The 17,638-nt window shown below is 35.6% G+C and overlaps 1 protein-coding gene across 5 annotated transcripts; it reads left to right on the top strand.

Moving 5' to 3' along the window:
* The first annotated feature begins 1,020 nt into the window (after nt 1-1,020).
* On the top strand, nt 1,021-17,394 carry LOC306864982 (TLC domain-containing protein 4-B-like). Of its 5 annotated transcripts, none has more exons than XM_079409314.1 (7): nt 1,085-1,368; nt 6,198-6,367; nt 7,230-7,319; nt 7,462-7,520; nt 8,660-8,754; nt 13,717-13,790; nt 14,996-17,394. In XM_079409314.1, exons 2-7 carry the CDS (start codon nt 6,213-6,215, stop codon nt 15,309-15,311), a joined length of 789 nt encoding a protein of 262 aa, XP_079265440.1. In that variant the 5' UTR covers nt 1,085-1,368; nt 6,198-6,212; the 3' UTR covers nt 15,312-17,394. The 5 variants fall into 5 exon arrangements, with proteins under 5 accessions (XP_079265443.1, XP_079265440.1, XP_079265439.1 ...); XM_079409315.1 differs by lacking the exon at nt 1,085-1,368 and adding an exon at nt 6,018-6,079; XM_079409317.1 differs by lacking the exon at nt 8,660-8,754 and having other exon boundaries at nt 1,021-1,368; nt 7,462-7,489.
* Nucleotides 17,395-17,638: the final 244 nt, after the last annotated feature.

Raw genomic sequence — 17,638 nt, 5'->3', positions numbered from 1 at the left:
TCAGGTTAAATCATAATCCAAGTTTGTGAAAAGTAGCTTGAAAAGTTTCAGTTGTCTTTTGTAAAGCGGCCTGGTGTGGGTTGGAAATTAACTAGGGCTTTTTTAAAATCACCAGATATAACAAAATGATTTTTTTATGGCTCTAAAATTAATACAAATATTGTAAAATTTTAAAAGAAACTATCATTTTTTGACACCGGGACTGCTTAATATAATTTTTCTTTAGGTGAAAGCAGTTATGGGAAACTCATTTTACCTGTTGTCCAGCATATTCATGAATGGGGTGGAAAATATATCCTAAAAATATCTGAATGATGAGAATGGTGATTAGAGGAGGGTACTGATGGATGGTGCTTCATTAGATAGTTTGCCATGTTTGGAGTGCAGTGGTGTGTGGTTCTGAACTATTTTTAGCTCTGTGGGACAAAAATGGCTCAAATTTGTCCAGATGATCATCTAAATCCGTCCTCCTAATGGCACTTACAAAAAAAGAAACAAAAATGGGGTGAATGAGGTAATCATTCTGTATTACTATGGAAATACTATCACTACACATAACCTTTTATTTAGGAAAAATAGTTTGTAAATAAACTAAGTAATGTTTAAATACTCTTAAAATGTCAGTGCTAGCTACATTTACGAACAACAAAAATCAATGAGAGGTCTTCAGGAATATTGTGAAGGAATGTGTCTAATGAATCTTTAAGGTGAGCGAATTGACAGTGCTCGACTCTTAAAGGGATAGTTCACCCAAAAATGAAAATTCTATCATTAATTACTCGCTCTTTGGTACACAATTTAAGATATTTTTGATGAAATCTGAGAGCTCTCTGACCCTGCATAGACAGCAATGTTCCCAGAAACGTAGCAAGGACATCTGTAAAAGAGTCCATGTGACATCAGTGGCTCAACTTGAATTTAGCAAAGCTACTACAACAGGAAGCTACTTTTTGTGTGCAAAGAAAACAAAAATACGAATCTTGTTGAAGCTCGACTCGCTAATGAATCAAAATTCCCACCACAAGAGATGACATTATCCGTGTGTGAGTATCTCTTTAAGAATGAAGCTGAAATTGGATCCTGTGGTTCCTGCACCTCATACAGCCATCATCATCAACACACATCATCCTCCTCAACATGCTCTCACCGACGCGCGCTCTTATAAAACCCACACGCATCGCAGATTGAGATTATTATAAGGACCACCCGTTTCTCCGTTTGATATGAAATCATGCATTTCATATCGCCGTGGAGAGAGGAAAATCATGCATGTGTCTGATTGACGAAAAACAAGGATTTTTATCAGCCCATATGCATTCAGACACCATGCACAACTAGCCAACAGACACCATTGATGATCGATAAGAGGTAATCACATGGTTAACGCGTGTATTTCGTTATATTAAGTAATATTTTAATGCACAAGCATTGCGGTGTGTTTTGGCCTAACGTTAAAGAAAGCAGCAGGCATGTTGGTAACAACACAAGTCGATTTCCGTCCATCGCAATGCTTTTTTTTGTTTTTTACATAGCTTTAGTAGAGATGTGATTCGGGATTTGTGTTAACAAGCTGTCAGGACAGTGTTTGATGTATATTTGGCACGCGTTCATCTTCATAAAATGCTCATTTAAGCACAAATATACACATATAATATGTGTGCATTTGTTACACAAGCAATGCGGTTCAATGCAGCACACCAGCTGGAGTTAAATTACCGAGTTTATTGACAAACGAAGGCTACAATATCTAAATCTGAGTTTAATATCAATATATTCATTTAAATATGTGTGCGAGTCTATGCTGAAGATGCATGTCGGAATGATGGAAACATTTGTTCAGGTTTGCGAATAGAAAACATTGATTTTCTCTGTATTTAATGGAAATGTTAAATGCAGCACAGAGTTTTTGAACGTATTTGTCATTTTTCATCAAGAAATTCGTTTCTTCTGAAAACTGCTTTCTGCTGAGGTCTTTTATTCTGCTCTTCCTTATTTTAGTTTACTCTCAGTTTTGATAGCTGTAATGTGTGCACACTATACAAATACCAACTTTAATTAGTGCTTTATTATTTTTTTTCTTTTATAAATCTAGTTTAAAACGTGTCATGTTCTTAGAAATTTAATATTTGTAGAAAATATTTGGAAAACATTGATGCTATTTAAAAAAAAAAAAGAAAAGGTTTGATTTTTTTGGGCTCTTAAATGTCAGGTGGTACAAATGAAGCAATGTTAAAAATTCCTTTATTGATAAAAAAAAAAGGCAGAAACATTAATAGATCTGCACTTCATTGATCCATTTTATGAAAGTACAATGATATTGACATCAAATACCATTATACCATGGTACCTGCCACAAAGCATATTTTATAATTATTTATTTTAAGTTAAGGCCTGGAAACCACAATTAAAAAAAATCTAAATTGTGCTTTTCAGGCCTTAATTTAAAAAGTAATCTAAATACATTTTTGTTTCTGCATGCATATGTATGTGTGTACGTTGTAGATTGTGTCCGGCTGCTTTTGCACTGCAGTATCCTCATGGGTTTAATAAAGCATCCATTTAGCTCTCCATCCATTCTGCTGCTCTATGTGCCTTGCTTTGCCTAGCCAATCTTTCATTCATAAGGCAGCACTGCTTCTCTTAATATAGTATGATGCATTTACTCAATGCACTAAGGCATGCCAGCAATGCTGTGATCTGCCACCCACATGACAAACCTGTGCACCAGTAAGGAACGCATGTTAATCTACCCAGTCATACATTTCTGTAAGGTTTTACTGTTGCCTTTTTGTTTCTTAAACTGCCTGTTCACAAATGAGATGCATGCACATGCAGCAGAAAACGTGCGATCACATGTTCAAATGTGCAAACTGCTGAACTTCCTGTTACCATTGCTTTATGACCTCTTTGAACGCCTGCCCTTCACAACCAGCATGGACCCGTATAGAAACTTTAAATACACCCACACTAACTCCTCCTCTATGTGTGCATGTTGCCTATTGCTACATAAAGAACATCTAAATTTAGTGACCGCATGTTTTTTGACTCCTATCGCCCCATGAGGAGATGTGCTGATGTCACAGTCTGTTAGTTTAGCTGTTTGATCATGTTCTGAAATAATGTTGACTGCGGCTCGATTGTTTATAACCTCTTTAATGCTTTTTCTGCATTCAACAGATAAATGTACAGATTTTAACCAGCTTTTGTATTTCTCTGTGTTAATTGTAGCAGCGGTCGACTGATATGGATTTTGTGGTGGCTAATATAAAGTTGATGTTATTACGCCGTTTAATTTAAATAACATTCCATTTGCTGCAATTAAATTACATTTATTTTACATTTTTACTAAATAAATAAACAATAATTGTTTAAAAATTGCTTTTAGCAACTTCTTGATTCTGTAATCCAATTATAGTATTTTTCACAAATTAAAAAAAGTACAAAAAAACATTAATAAAAAGGAAGTAAACCCTAATTAACAGTGCACTCAGTAATCTGGTAAGGTTTTGCACACTTGGAATCATTTTCTTAAAGACCAGGCAATGCTAATTATTCATTTAGTACACAGTGACATGTCATAAATGGAAGTAAATGGATATAGCAGTATAGTTTGTAATCAATGATTTAAAGATGATGCTTACATCTGCAATCACATGCTGGATTTCTTAGCACTGTCAAAATAAAAGCTGCTTCTGACACTTATCGGCCAAACAGAATATATTGCAAAAATATTGGTCAATATATAGGCCTTGGCAATACATCAGTGTACCACTAGTTTCCTGCACCATGATTCCTGTTTGCTTGTCAGCAAAAATCCGCTCTGGCAATTTTGCATCATATGGAAATCTTTGGACCGCTTCAGGGCTTTTCTTTCGATGTTTTGTCTAGTCATGTTGGAGCAATTCAAAATATAATTTTGTGTTTCTAGTTCATAGACACAGCCAAATTTTATTAAAAGTCTGTCTTGCCAGCGGTTAATTCCCTCTTTAATTGTTCCAACTAACCCAACGTAGACACATTGGCTGAACCAGTGGCATTTTGGGATGGAACCACCTTTTTGTCCAATCATTGGGAGACTAGTGTAAGGAAACCTACTGTTTGTTACCACTAGTGGTGCAGAAATGGCACGCTTCACCTTTTGGGATGTTGGAATATCCTTATTTAGGGAGGTGGGATTGGCTATTGTTTGTTGTAGCAATAATGAGCAAGTTAAGGCATGTGAGGATTAGTGACTAACTTCCTTTGTGAAACTTGTTTAATCATCTTTGCTGATATCGCCTGTCACGACTGTTGGCTTGCCGTTGGGAGTCTGCAGTTGTTGTGACACGGTAGAAACGGTAAAGACTGTGAATATGCTGCAGATGATGGTTTAACGGCTACATCTGCCATTGATATGTCAATGTTGAGTGAACATTTATTATGTTTTTTTTTTATTTATTACTGTTTATCTTCTGAAAGTTTATATCATCATCTGAGTACTCTTCAGTGTGGATGACCTTAAAGCTAGTAAATGGATTAAAAGCCACAAAACTCAGATTTCATGCTTTTCAAAACTGTGTCAGTTTCTTCTCACTACACTCTCAGTGCAACGGGAGCATGGTTTGTATTTTTCTCTCGTGCTTTGAAGACTTCTAGCCTCAGGAAAGAGTGTGATTCATGTTTTCCATTAGCTGTTATGGGCCAGAGGTCATGAAAGAAGATCAGCAGGAGATGTTATGAGCACTTAGATGCCTTGTGGAAGATGTCTTGTAAAACAATACTGCTTCCTTGAGGTTTCTAGAATTTCCAGGTGTCAAGGAGATTTTATATATATATATATATATATATATATATATATATATATATATATATATATATATATAAAAATATTTCACATACACATATTTTGTTAGAATGTAAATATAAATTACAATTTAAATTATTTTCATTTTATTTTTTAAATGTAATTTTTTTTTTTCTGTGATGCAAAGCTGAATTTTCAGCATCATTACTCCACATGGTCCTTCATAAATTATTCTAATGTGCTGGTTTGCTGCTTCAGAAACATTTTTTTATTTTCAATATTGAAAACGGTTGTGCTGCAAAACTTTGTACTAGCACTAAGATTATACAAAATAAAAATTAAAACTTCTATCCAGCTATGCATTAAATTGATCAAAAGTGACAGTGTAAAAAAAAAAAAAAAAAAATAGTCCAAAAAAAGTCCAGCTAGCCATTTGAACATTAACCCAGTGCCTTTTTCTCAGATGATTAACCATATACACTTGCAGGAAAAAAGGTACAAACGTTGCCACTGGGATGCTAACTTTTCGGAAGGTACACCTTTGTACCTTATTTACCTCTAAAGGATGCATGATGTTAACTTAAAGATACATATAATAGTACCTAAATGGTTCATATCAGTACCTAAATGGTATATATTAGTACCATTTTAAAAGTTACCGCTCCAGTTACAACTTTTGTACCTTTTTTTTTCCCTGTGAGTGTATGAAAGACACTTTCTACAGGAAGTGAGAAAAGTGCAGGTGAGCATGAAAGCAATCTACTGTATGTATCTACTGTACTGTGATGATTCACTCCTGCTAGACCCAGTTGAAACGCTTTCATTATTTTGGCCCAAGGTTTATCATTATGGATCACTGCTTCCTAACGATGTGCTTCAAAGGAGACTTGTTTTTCTGGTGCACAATGACAGCACCAGACTGCAAGAGGAACTGTTTGAACATATGATGAGGAGAAGCTTGACATTTAGATCTAAGCTCAATATAATGTGTACATACAGTACTACTACAAAGGATTACGTCTTGTACCATTTATGACAACAGAAGCCTACTTTTGACTCCAGAACAGTTGTGCAACTGGGATGTAACATGTCAGATTTTGGACAGTGTTTTGGAATGGTCAACAAACTCTTGCATCACTCCTGGCAGCGTTAATATCAACCAATGATGCTTTAAATAAATTCTGAGAAGACTGGGACACTTCCCACAGCCTTTATTAGTTTTATTACCGTCAGATAAAGACATGGGTTTTGCATCGGCTTGTTTCTCCTTACTAACACATTAATGGCAGAGGGCATGTCTGTTAAACATTTACTTTACTTTTCTCCTGGAACGGGGAGTTTTCCATTGTTTGGTTTCAACGGGACATTTATGTCGAGTCTTCAAGTGTTTTTTTTTCTGCTCTTTCTCTTGCAGTGGGGTCGGGTGGCCATGGACCCCTTCAGCCAGCTGATCCTGCTCATCTCGGTGGTGAGTTTTTGCACTTTCCAGTGGCTCTTTCACAGCGTGAGCCCCTGGGCATCGTCCAGAATCAGCCCTGGCTTCCTCAAACTCTCCCACAAACAGAAGATCGAGTGGAACTCAAGGTACACAAACATGATTGGTGTGGTCTGTTTGAGTGCTGGGACTATTTCTGCATTTCTCTTTCCGTGGATTACCTTCTCATGTTCAGTGTTTCTTAAGTACAAAAGAGTAATTGTAAGTTGTATTTGTTTCACTAAAAAGAACTGGCACACTAGAGTCATGTGTTAGGAATCAGATTGCAATGGTTGCACCATACGCTTTTTTTATTCACTGAGAAGAACTGGGTCAAAAGACTCAATAATTTAAACGATTCCTTAATGAATGTTTTTGATTCACTGGAAATAACTCAAAAGACTGAATCGTTCAGGAATCTCTTAGACATCTCTTAGCTTTCTGGTTCGCTAAAAAGAACCTGCTCAAAAGACTTGTTTGGGAATCAGATTAAACTGATTACACTGTATTGTTCTTATTTACTAAAGAATGCACTCTTTTTAGTAAAGGTTTGCACTGTCTCACTGGTTCATAAGAGCCATTTGTGTAGAATTCAAACTCCAATACAATTATACATGCAATAATGTCAAACTATAATAACCGCTCTTAACAGGCAGCATGCTAAATATCCCCAGTGGATTCGCAGTGGCGCTTCAGATATTTCCCTGTTAAATGTCTTATCAGAAGATTACGCTGTGGAGAGCAGGTTGTAAGCTGTCGCTCAAAATCACTAACGTATGCGCAAAGAAACTGGCAAGAGGCGAAGATGGCAGTGATAATGCTCAATTCAGCGGGCTGTCAAGAGAACAGGCAGCTGGAGGAGATCTTTAGATGTAGGACACACAGTGCCGAGTTGATTGACAGCAGTCAATCGTTCCGTATTCTATGGGAGAAGCAAACCACTGTTGTCATCTGGCTTTTGTGTCTCTGCAGGACTGTGTCCACGCTCCATGCCCTGTTGGTCGGCCTCTTCTGCCTCTACATCCTGTTCTTCGATGAGGCTGTCAATCAGGACCCCGTATGGTGAGCGCTCGAACCGTCACGCTGCATGCAGGGCATGCTGGGAAAGTGCTGCTCTTCTCAGACGAGCAGGACGCTTTCAGTAACTGTTTTAAGGTTATCTTGCAGTAACCTCAGTGCCTTGTCCTCATCTTTACCACAACAGGGGAGATCCTACTCTGGTGAAGATAAACGTGAGCATTACTACAGGCTACCTCATATCTGGTGAGAGCTTACGGCAGATGTCTGATAGTGTTTGGAGCGCTGCATCATGCATGGAAATGCAAGACATTTTCAGGGATTTATTGTAATATTGAGAGTCTGATTTGAGAATTTAAGTTATTATTATTTTTTTGTTCTAATGCTCTTGATTGCTATTTGGGGGCGTTCTAGTAGATTGTTGGTCAGCCCAGATTCACCAAAGAAAGCCTCAGTAGCCACACTTCACCCTCTCTGACCATTTTAACCTGGTTGCAGATTATTCTGTAAATTCTCTATAATAATGTTATGTTTTTGAAGGATGATGACTTTTTTTATACAGTTTTTTTTAAGTTTTGTTCGCACTCAGTGATTGCTTAGCTTCTTTCTCAATTAGTTTTGTTGTTTTATCCTTTGGGTTTTTTTTATTTTCCTCATGACTTGTTTCAAATTTAATATTAATTTTTTCAATTTAATGCATTTATGTACTTAATGTACATAAGCTGACTAGTTTATCAGTAACTGCTGGATAAAGACTCAAACACCATTTTTTGTAAGGTTTTTGTAATAATTCTTCAGAAGGTGTTAATTTTAATAATACATTTTTTAAAATTAAGTATGAACAAACTATTGTATTTTTATCAACTATAACAAAAATTCATAAAATGCTGTAAAAAATATATTGCTTATTGTTAGCTAATGCATTCACAAATGAGGCAATATTGTTTATTATTAATCAAAATTAAATTATACTTTTATTATAATGTATTTTATTTTAGTCTCTGATATTTTTCAATTCCTGATTTTTTTTTTATTTTTTTATGGTATTTCATGGTATGCTTTTCATTTTGTTAGTTCATGAAATATTTGTTAATTTTCTCAACAAAAAATAAATAAATAAATAAAAGAACGGCCTTATAGCCATCAAAGGTATCCAATGTTGGCAGAGACTTTATGGAATCCTCTGAAACAAGGTTAAGATGACCACAGAGAGAATTTTTTTTGCAAATGTCCCTAGATCAGTGTTTCCTTGATGTTGTTATATTATTAGTAGTTGTTAGCATAAAAGTGATTTAATACATTCAAATAACTACTAAGTTAAAACTGCTAAATTCATATTCGTTACGTAGTTCTGACTCTTATTGCCTTTTTTCTGTGTTTTCCAGATCTGCTGCTTATATTTTACTATTGGAGAGCAATAGGAGACAAGTTTTTTGTAATCCACCACCTGGCAGCATTGTATGCTTACTACTATGTACTGGTGAGTTCCCTGTTGTCCCATAACAGAACATGCAGGCAAGATGGGAAAGAGACAACCAAGAGTGAGCAGTGGTAGTGTCAGGTGTGCAGCTGGTGCTAAAAGCTCTGTTCACTGGCTGACGCTCCACCACACGAACGTTCACTTATAACATAGCACTAAACTATAAACAGAGAAATAGGATGGTCAGAAGCTGAAAGTCAGTTGTTGTTTTTTCCCCAAAAGGATTAGTCTCATTTGTATCCTATATGTGGATCCCATATATTTGACCCTATATGTGGCCTGTGACCTTCTCTTTCGATTGTAAAAGTGTTCACTTTACTTTTAACTACTGTATGCAAAGTCCTCATCTGTCGAAAAAAAAATATATCTATATTTTTATATTGTAATGTGGTTGACTAGCTATCCAACAACTAACTTGATGATAATTTAAGTGGTTGACTAGTTTATCTATATTTTTTAAAATAATGTAGATGCTTTAAATAGCTTGTTTCTTCTGCTTTATTTATTTATTAGTTTGCACAGTACAGTTGTTTTGAAAAAAGTTTAATTTTTTAAAAATTTAAAGCACTGTCATTGCATACAAACACATTTATGCTGAATGAAAAATTGTCCAACTTTGAAAGGTTTTATGAATCTTGAGATTGAGTCATTCTGTCCAGTTTTGTTGTGCTCTGTCTAGTTTTGAACACAACAACCTCTCTTTTGTAAAAACTATTCTGTTCATCCCTGTTTAGCTAATTTCTTGTTATACATGGTTTCCAAATAGTTGCTGTTACCAGCCCAGATCTTTACCCACTAGACTACACCACTGAGGCCACTACTGTTCACTCTTGGTTCAGTTGTGTGGTTACCCTCTAGGTCACCAGGTTCTGTAGCTGACTATGGTGATGATGATGATGATGATGATAATGATGATGATGGTATTTTTTGCATGGAATGCTCATTGACGGTTATGCAGAAGTCCATTTTCTCCTCCTCAAGTCCTCCTCTACCTCACTGACCCCCCTCAGCAACTCTTATCGGTCAGTTCTGGCCGGCTCTCGGCCCAGACTGCACCAGATTGGATTGTGTGCATGTGTTGATGCTTTCTGCTCCTGTGGTGCCGTTGGAGGGTTTCCTTGTGTGCATGCTCTGATACCTCCCCCTGCTTTGAGCCGATCTTCCTCCTAAACTCTCTCTCTCTTCTAAAACCTAACATCCACGTCTCAACTGCAGGATGAGTAACAGCCAGAAAGCGCTTGTTTGCTGGGCTGATCCACACTCACGATATGGGAAGGTTTTGCTTAATAACAGGTTGATCTGGTCCTCAGCTGAATTCTAAATAACTATGCATTTAGTTTACATGTTGCACAGGTTATTACTTGTGCCTTTTGATAGAAATTAGTCAGAAATTAGTAAAAAAAATGAACCTGAACGCTTAAAATAGCATCTGTTGATGCTCAGTTGTTTGGCATGGGTCATTCTGTAAAATGGGTTTAAAGTCAATAATGACAATAATACCAGACAAAGAATTTGTTGTTAATAGGTTCATAAATATGAATAAATTATTATACATAGTATTGTCATTTCAAGCTAAATAAATGTGTATTAATATACATATTGGCATGTAATTTCAGCAACGGGGTAATAGGGTTGACACAAAGTGACAAAACTATGTTGCTCCCTTTATAATCAACAAAGATTTCCAATAAACACTATGCTTTCACTATACTTCGCTCATTAATTACTCATTTATTAAAATTATTTGATTTATTTAAAACTAATTTAACAAAAATATTGCTAATGTTTTTTTCCCCCATTTTATTGAGATTTTAAAATTTAAAAAAGATTTAAAAACTTTAAAGATTTATGAAAATATTATGAACTTACTGTATATTTTGTATGTCAGGACACTATATATATTTACACAGACACACACACAGGCCCAAATATAATTATATTTAATAAAAGAAATAGAATTAAATATATTTATCTATATTTTTAACAAATAGTTTGAATAAACCTTATAATAACTACATATGCTACATAATAAAGTTCCTACATAATACATAATAAACACAACTACATAATACATTTATTAAAAGCTGTTGATTTTTAAAGTCATTAATAGATAAGAGTGACTTGACATGTTAACTTGTTTTTCTGGGTCATGCTTGCATGGTATGTGTTTACTAAATGTACGTATGGTTAAAAAAATGTAATATACTGTACCATATTATTAAGATCAGCTGTAATTCTGCCATCTATCTTGATAATTATTTCATTGTAGTCACAGATATATTGTGCACCTCTAGTCAAACAATACATACAACAGGCACTCAAAAGGCACTTGTTTTGCAGAATGACCATGACAAATGATATTTAGTGGCCTTGTTTATTGCCTTAGTGTGTTCATTTCTGAAAATCAGTGGGGCAAAAAAAAACTCATTCCTAAAAATGCATCTGGGGCAGCGACTGATGATATTAATGGCTTTACTGTTGCTTATATACCCTACAGTTACCTTGCACTGATTTAATGCAACCTTGAGGTTCGCCTCAAACCCGAACGTGCATTTTGTTGTCAGGATGTAGACCATACTGTCACTGGTCACTTTTATGACTGCCATTTCAAGCCTTTTTCTAAATTATTACAAGATAACCGAGGTAATTTAACGTGGAGCTGGAAGTCTCTGTTGGGTCTCACTGAGTAATTAAGTCTGTCGTTGGAAATGTCATTCGTTGTTATTGTTTCCTGTGTTAAAACCAGAACTTTTTTTTAGTGTCTTTTTTGTAAATTACTGCAGACTAAATTCCAATATTCCAACAGCATAATAAACTCCATCAGTCTTTTTTTTTTTTTTTTTTTTTTTTTTTCAGTGTTTAATAATTGTGCTTCATCTTAAGAGCAAAGCGTTTCGCTATATTTAGCACTGACACGTAATCTTTAGTGGTCTATCAAACTGTTAGAGGCATTATTATTATTATTATTATTATTATTATTATTATTATTTTTTAGAAGTAGAATAAAATCGAATTAATTTGTCAGTGTTGTGCAATTTGTTTCTCATAGTGCATGTCCAATGAGTCTTAAATGTTGTTGCTGCTTCTGTGTCATTCGTTCTTTTTGCATTTTTTCTGCACCTTTTTTTCCAAGAATCTGTCTGTCAGTTTGTCTCTGTCCCACCTAACATGACTTCTTGAATAACGCAGCCTCACTTCCTCTGACCAGAAAAACCCTTCATGCAAAAACTACCAGTGTCACTGTTAGTCGGGTTAAGAGATGAGGGCTATAGGCTTGGCTGATCTAGATGGACTCTCTCCTGTCTTGTCTGCTGTCCTGCTGTTATGGAACTCTGAGCAGTTACTGAAGCCCAGTTACAGTATGGACTTACCAGTACCTAGGGGTACCAGCATGCTTCTGCTAGCCAACCTGATTATTATTTTTTTATCCTTCATTTTTATATTGCCCATTTTGCAAGAAGTATGCTAATGTGTGTTTTAATTGCAGCCCTCAAGGTAAGTGTGTTATCGAGAAGCCAAATGTTTATTCTCTTGCTGTTGGAATGATAATGTTCAAACTGGTTTGGAGAGGAACAGGTCTGAATAATCCTCGCTTTGCAAGGAAAAGCTATAAAAGGCTTCATTCTCTGACAGAACGTGCATGGCTGACCATGCAGTGAGATCTAAACGTCTGAGACCACATTCAAAATCTGGGATTTTATCCCTATTTAACCTAGAAACAAATTATTAGCATTTTGGACATTTTTTAACACCGTTTAAATGATTAAAAAATGCTTAAAATGAAAGGTTCAATTAGAAACGATAATTATTTCATTTATTCTGTCCCCACTTGTTCCAAACCTGTTCGCGTATTTCTCTTCTGTTGAACACAAAAGAAGATATTATGAAGAATGTTGGTAACCAAACAGTTGATGGTTACCGTTGACTTCCATGGTTACCAAAATTCTTCAAAATTTAGTTTGGAACAGCTTGAGGGTGAGTAAATGAGAAGAGAATATTCATTTTTGGATGAACTGTTTCTAGGTCATAGTTAAATAAATTTGACAGATTATTTGAACATCTTTGTACAGATGGTTAGAAGTTCTTGCTTCCATTGAAGCACAAGATGTTCTTTTAGATCATTCTAAAATCATCAGGTTTTACACAAACTTGTGGAATCATGCAGCTTAAGAGCGAAAAGGACTAATTAAATACTAAGAAATTCTGAAATTTGCTTGTTTTTTAATTGAACGTTTCACTTTAGTTATGTAATACATTTTAATATAAATTATATTCATTTCTGTAGTTAAGAATTCAAAAAGTTTTTCCACTGGTGGTTTCAGTCTTTTGGACTCCTCTGTATGTGCCTGACGATATGCGGCTCATTTGAAATGCGGTTGTTATTATCGACGGCTCAGTTTTGTTTTTTAATTTAACAGTTAACATTGTTAAATAGTTTTGTAGTCCATTTACAGAAGTGTATAAAGGCACTTTAAATCAGATCAGTAATCTGAACAAAAAACTAGCTTGTTTTGTTCTGCTTTATTTAGTACATTATTGAAAATACTTTTTACATGATGTATGTATTTTAAATATGCATAAAGTTGACAATATTAGCATAATCACTCTAATTATCTACACCTTCATACATGTTTGCAATTTTACATACATTGCAAATAAAAAATCGTAAGCCATTTATAACCTCTACATATCTATATATAGACAATAAATACTGAAGGGCATTATTTGGTTTTAAAATAAATCCTATATTAATAGAATAACCATTTTCATGCAACCCTTTTTCTATTTTCTACATCTTTGTTATATCTGTCAGAGTGAAGTATCATACATTGGCACTGAAGCAATTACTGTGGGTGCCTGACAGCAGGAGATATTGAGACTGTTGGAGCTGATTCATGTGGCTGTGCTTTTCTATAACTCGTGTCTGTGTCATTGTTTTTGTTCTTCACCTTGTGTTTCCAGGGTCAAGGAATGTTGCCTTATTTTGCTAACTTCCGTCTGCTTGCAGAGTTTTCCACACCGTGTGTAAACCAGCGGTAGGTATTTGACTGATTAAAGTGCAAAATATTTAATGGGTGAACTTTGTAGTTTTGCCCACCATATACGTCTTGACGCCATTAAAGACAACATGAGATCTGAACTAACACTTTGTACTTTCTTAAGTGTTTCTGGTTTTATTATGCATGATTTATTATTGTGATTTTAAAATTATTATTGTAGACATTTGTCTATAAGCTAATGGGCAGCGAAAAATATTAGATCTTGGCTTAACATTGTGTTGTAATTGCAACAACATTTCCTGCATTATTTGTTGCTTTAGCATTATTTGTTATTCGTGTGTCCTTACCAAAAGTAAACATGTATAATTAGACAAAAGCATAGCCAATCTGCACATGACCAAGGAGATTTCACTGTGGGTTCACCCAAAAAGGATAATTTGCTGAAAATGTACTCTCCTTCAGGACATTCAAGATAGAGATGAATTTGTTCCTTCATCAGAACAGATGTGAATAGGTGCCGTCAGAATGAGAATCCAAACAGCTGATAAAAACATCACAGTAATCCACACCACTCCAGTCCATCAGTTAACATCGTGAATCGAAAAGCTGCGTGCTTGCAAGAAACAAATCCTGCTTCTGGCCAAAATAGTCAATAATAACGCTTTCTCCAGTGAAAAAGCCCATCCTCTGACTTCTCACATCAAAATCCTCCAACATATTTGTTGCATATCTGTGCATATTTCTCTCCTGATTCATACAGTACCAACTGTTTGACGGGAAAAATCAATATTTTGGATGGAGGAATTGGAAAAAAAACCTTAATGTTGGGTTTGTTTGTTACAAACTCACTACTTTTCGCTTCACTAGATGTTAATTGATGGACTAGAGTTGTGTGGGTTACTTGTGGACTATTGTAATGTTGTTATCAGCTTTTTGAACTCTCATTCTGATGGCACCCATTCAACGGCAGAGGATCAATTGGTGAGCAAGTGATGTAATGCTAAATTTCTCCAAATTTGTTTCGATGGAAAAAAACAAACAAACTCATCCACATGTAAGATGGCCTGAGGGTGAGTACATGTGTACAGATGGCCTGAGCACATGTTAATTTCTGGTTGAACTGTTCCTTTAAATGTTTCAAGTGCAATTTCATGCTGTCTTTAATAAGAAATGACACAAATGTTGTGATGGTACTGTAGATTAGTTTACAGCATGTCACTTTGCTCACCTGTGTTTTCCAGCTGGTTCTTTGAAGTATTAGGTTACCCCAAAGCCTCCAAGCCCAACATGACTAACGGGGTACTGATGGCGGTCGTGTTTTTCCTGGTGCGGATCGCCGTCATGCCGGTATACTACAGTCGAATGTGCTCTGTGTACGGCACAGAGGCCTTCTACAAGGTCTCCTTCGGCGGCCGAAGCGCTTGGATCTTCTCCAGCATCTGCCTGGACATCATGAACGTTATGTGGATGCATAAAATCGCCCGCGGCTGCTACAAAGTCCTGCGTTCCAGACGGAAATCTAAACCCGAGATCCAGGAAAACGGAAAAACCGATTGAGTGAAAAGAAAGGGCATTCGAATTTTACACCTCTTGCTCACAGACAGGGTTGTTGTCTTATTGACGGTCTTCATGGGACACTATGGTGACCGGTAAAGACTTTGAAAACCACCCCAGAGCAAAATTTCAGTTAAGACCCGAAACTCTGCCAAAATGTCAAATTGAGATCTAGTACACCAGAAAAGACTGGCCGCCCACTTTTATTTTTTGTTTGGTTAGAACCTGTACACCAAAAGTACAAACGATGCACTGTTCGAGATCACCGGCTGAACTGTATTTTAACCATGTTTGGTTTTGATTTTAAACTGTGGGCAGGTAAACCACATTATTTATTCAAGTTCAGTCCCTCGCTCTCAATCGCTGTACTGTGCAAAGGGGCCAAGCGGTCAGTCACCTGATGTTCACGTTTACTTCGAAGCCGCGTATATTGACTGTGAAAAATTCATCCACACAACTGCACTGCACTAAACGAGGAAAATCAGCAATCTGGATCCGTGTACTCAAGAAGAATCTCTTGGAAAATTAATGTCACATACTTGCAATGTCTTAGATATTTTATCAAATGCACCGATGAGATCCACCTGTGGGTTAAATAGGCAAAATATTTTATATATACAAGATATGAGCAGTGATCACGTTAATACAGAACTGTTTTTAAGAATGAAACCTGTTTACACTCGCTCCAGATTCAGTTCAGATTTGAAACGGACGTCACGCTTTGTTCACACTGTACAGTTAATTGCATGCGGCAATTTTGTTCTCTGAATGTTTGCATTGTACATAGAAATTTTATTGAACATACGGTAATTATTTTAATTACGTTGGTGTACAGTGTGTGCGATCGATTATGATTTGGAAAAGGTTTTAAAAGGAAGCGTAGTTTGTGAATGTTCGAGAACTTTCTCAACGTCGGATCGTTTTCCTGCATCGTACCTAATTTATTGAACCAGTTTGGCACTGGGAGAGCATGGTAATGTTTGTACGGCATATTTATTTTTTTTAACGGAAAGATAAAATTCGTCAATGTATCGGAGTAGATATACAGCATATGACATGAGAGAATTCACAATACAGAGATACTTTTATGAATTCATTTTAAAATTCATTGTCACCATGTATGACGAATTTAGTGTAGAACATATTCATACTGTACCAATGGCAGCAAAGATGTGAGCGCATGAGTTTTGATTTAAAATGTATGAGATGGCTTACAGCGATTTGCGTGGAAACAATTTTAAAGTGTTTCTGTTTTAAATGAACTAAGTACTTGAATTTTGAAATGCGTTATTTCTGAGAGCCAGACCTATGAAGAATTATCTTTACTGGCACTAGATATACAGGAATCCATGTAGTAATTTTTTTTTTTTTTTGCCTTTGTATTCAATCACTTAAAATGCCTTTTTGGTTTTTCGTTAAATAAACATCTTATGTACTTCTTTTAGTGTAGGCGACCACAGGGTTCATTGTATGGTCTTGTAAGGATTTATGACTTTGATTGTTTTATCTGTTTAGTTCACACCAATGTTCCAACCAAAGGTCAAAAGTAGCCTATAGAATGGCTGTTCTATTAAGTAAATGATGACACAACAACAGAAAAAAACCCAGTTGTGCGAACAGACATGCATTGTTACACTGTACAAGCAAAGGAAAAGAAGGGAAAAGTTAATTCAATGTAACTTTCAAAACCTTGCAGGTCATTTCCAAGGACGCACTGAATTATGAATCTATGAACAGTTAAATGTTTTTTGTCAGAACAATATTGAATTTTACGTTTACTAAAAGTCTTTTCAATGCATAAAGTTCCAAACCTTCAGTGTTCAGCATTGTTTAATTTATGGAATGTGAAGATGCACAATATCATGACTTTTTATTACTGAAGCGTTCCATACACTAATGTCACAGGAAATTGTTGCCATGTAAAGGTTTACATTTGTTACTACGGTGAGCACAGGGATCATCTTCCCATTATACTGAAGGAAAGTGCATGTAGGAATGACACAACGGCTATTTTTGAACATGTCTTAATTTTTCACTTCCGTTATGCCATTTGCCTCAATAAAGCAATATGTTCATTTTGATCCATGCTGATTTTGTATGTCCTTTTTAAGGTGAATCCATTGTTTGTGTTCATTTCAATATTTCGTATTAATTTATAGAATTTCATTGATTATTATTCCAAATGACTTACAGTTTTAGTGAACAGAGATTACAATTTGTTGAATGGATCAAATAGAAGAAAAATTAAAAAGCAAACAAAACCAAGCTTTCACAATATAATTAATATTTATGAGCTACACATTATGTTAGCCCCGCCCACAGTCTATGGT

The sequence above is a fragment of the Barbus barbus genome (assembly GCF_936440315.1).
Source record: "Barbus barbus genome assembly, chromosome: 46".
Taxonomy (NCBI): Eukaryota; Metazoa; Chordata; class Actinopteri; order Cypriniformes; family Cyprinidae; genus Barbus; species Barbus barbus.
This window is presented reverse-complemented; position numbering and strand designations above follow the sequence as displayed.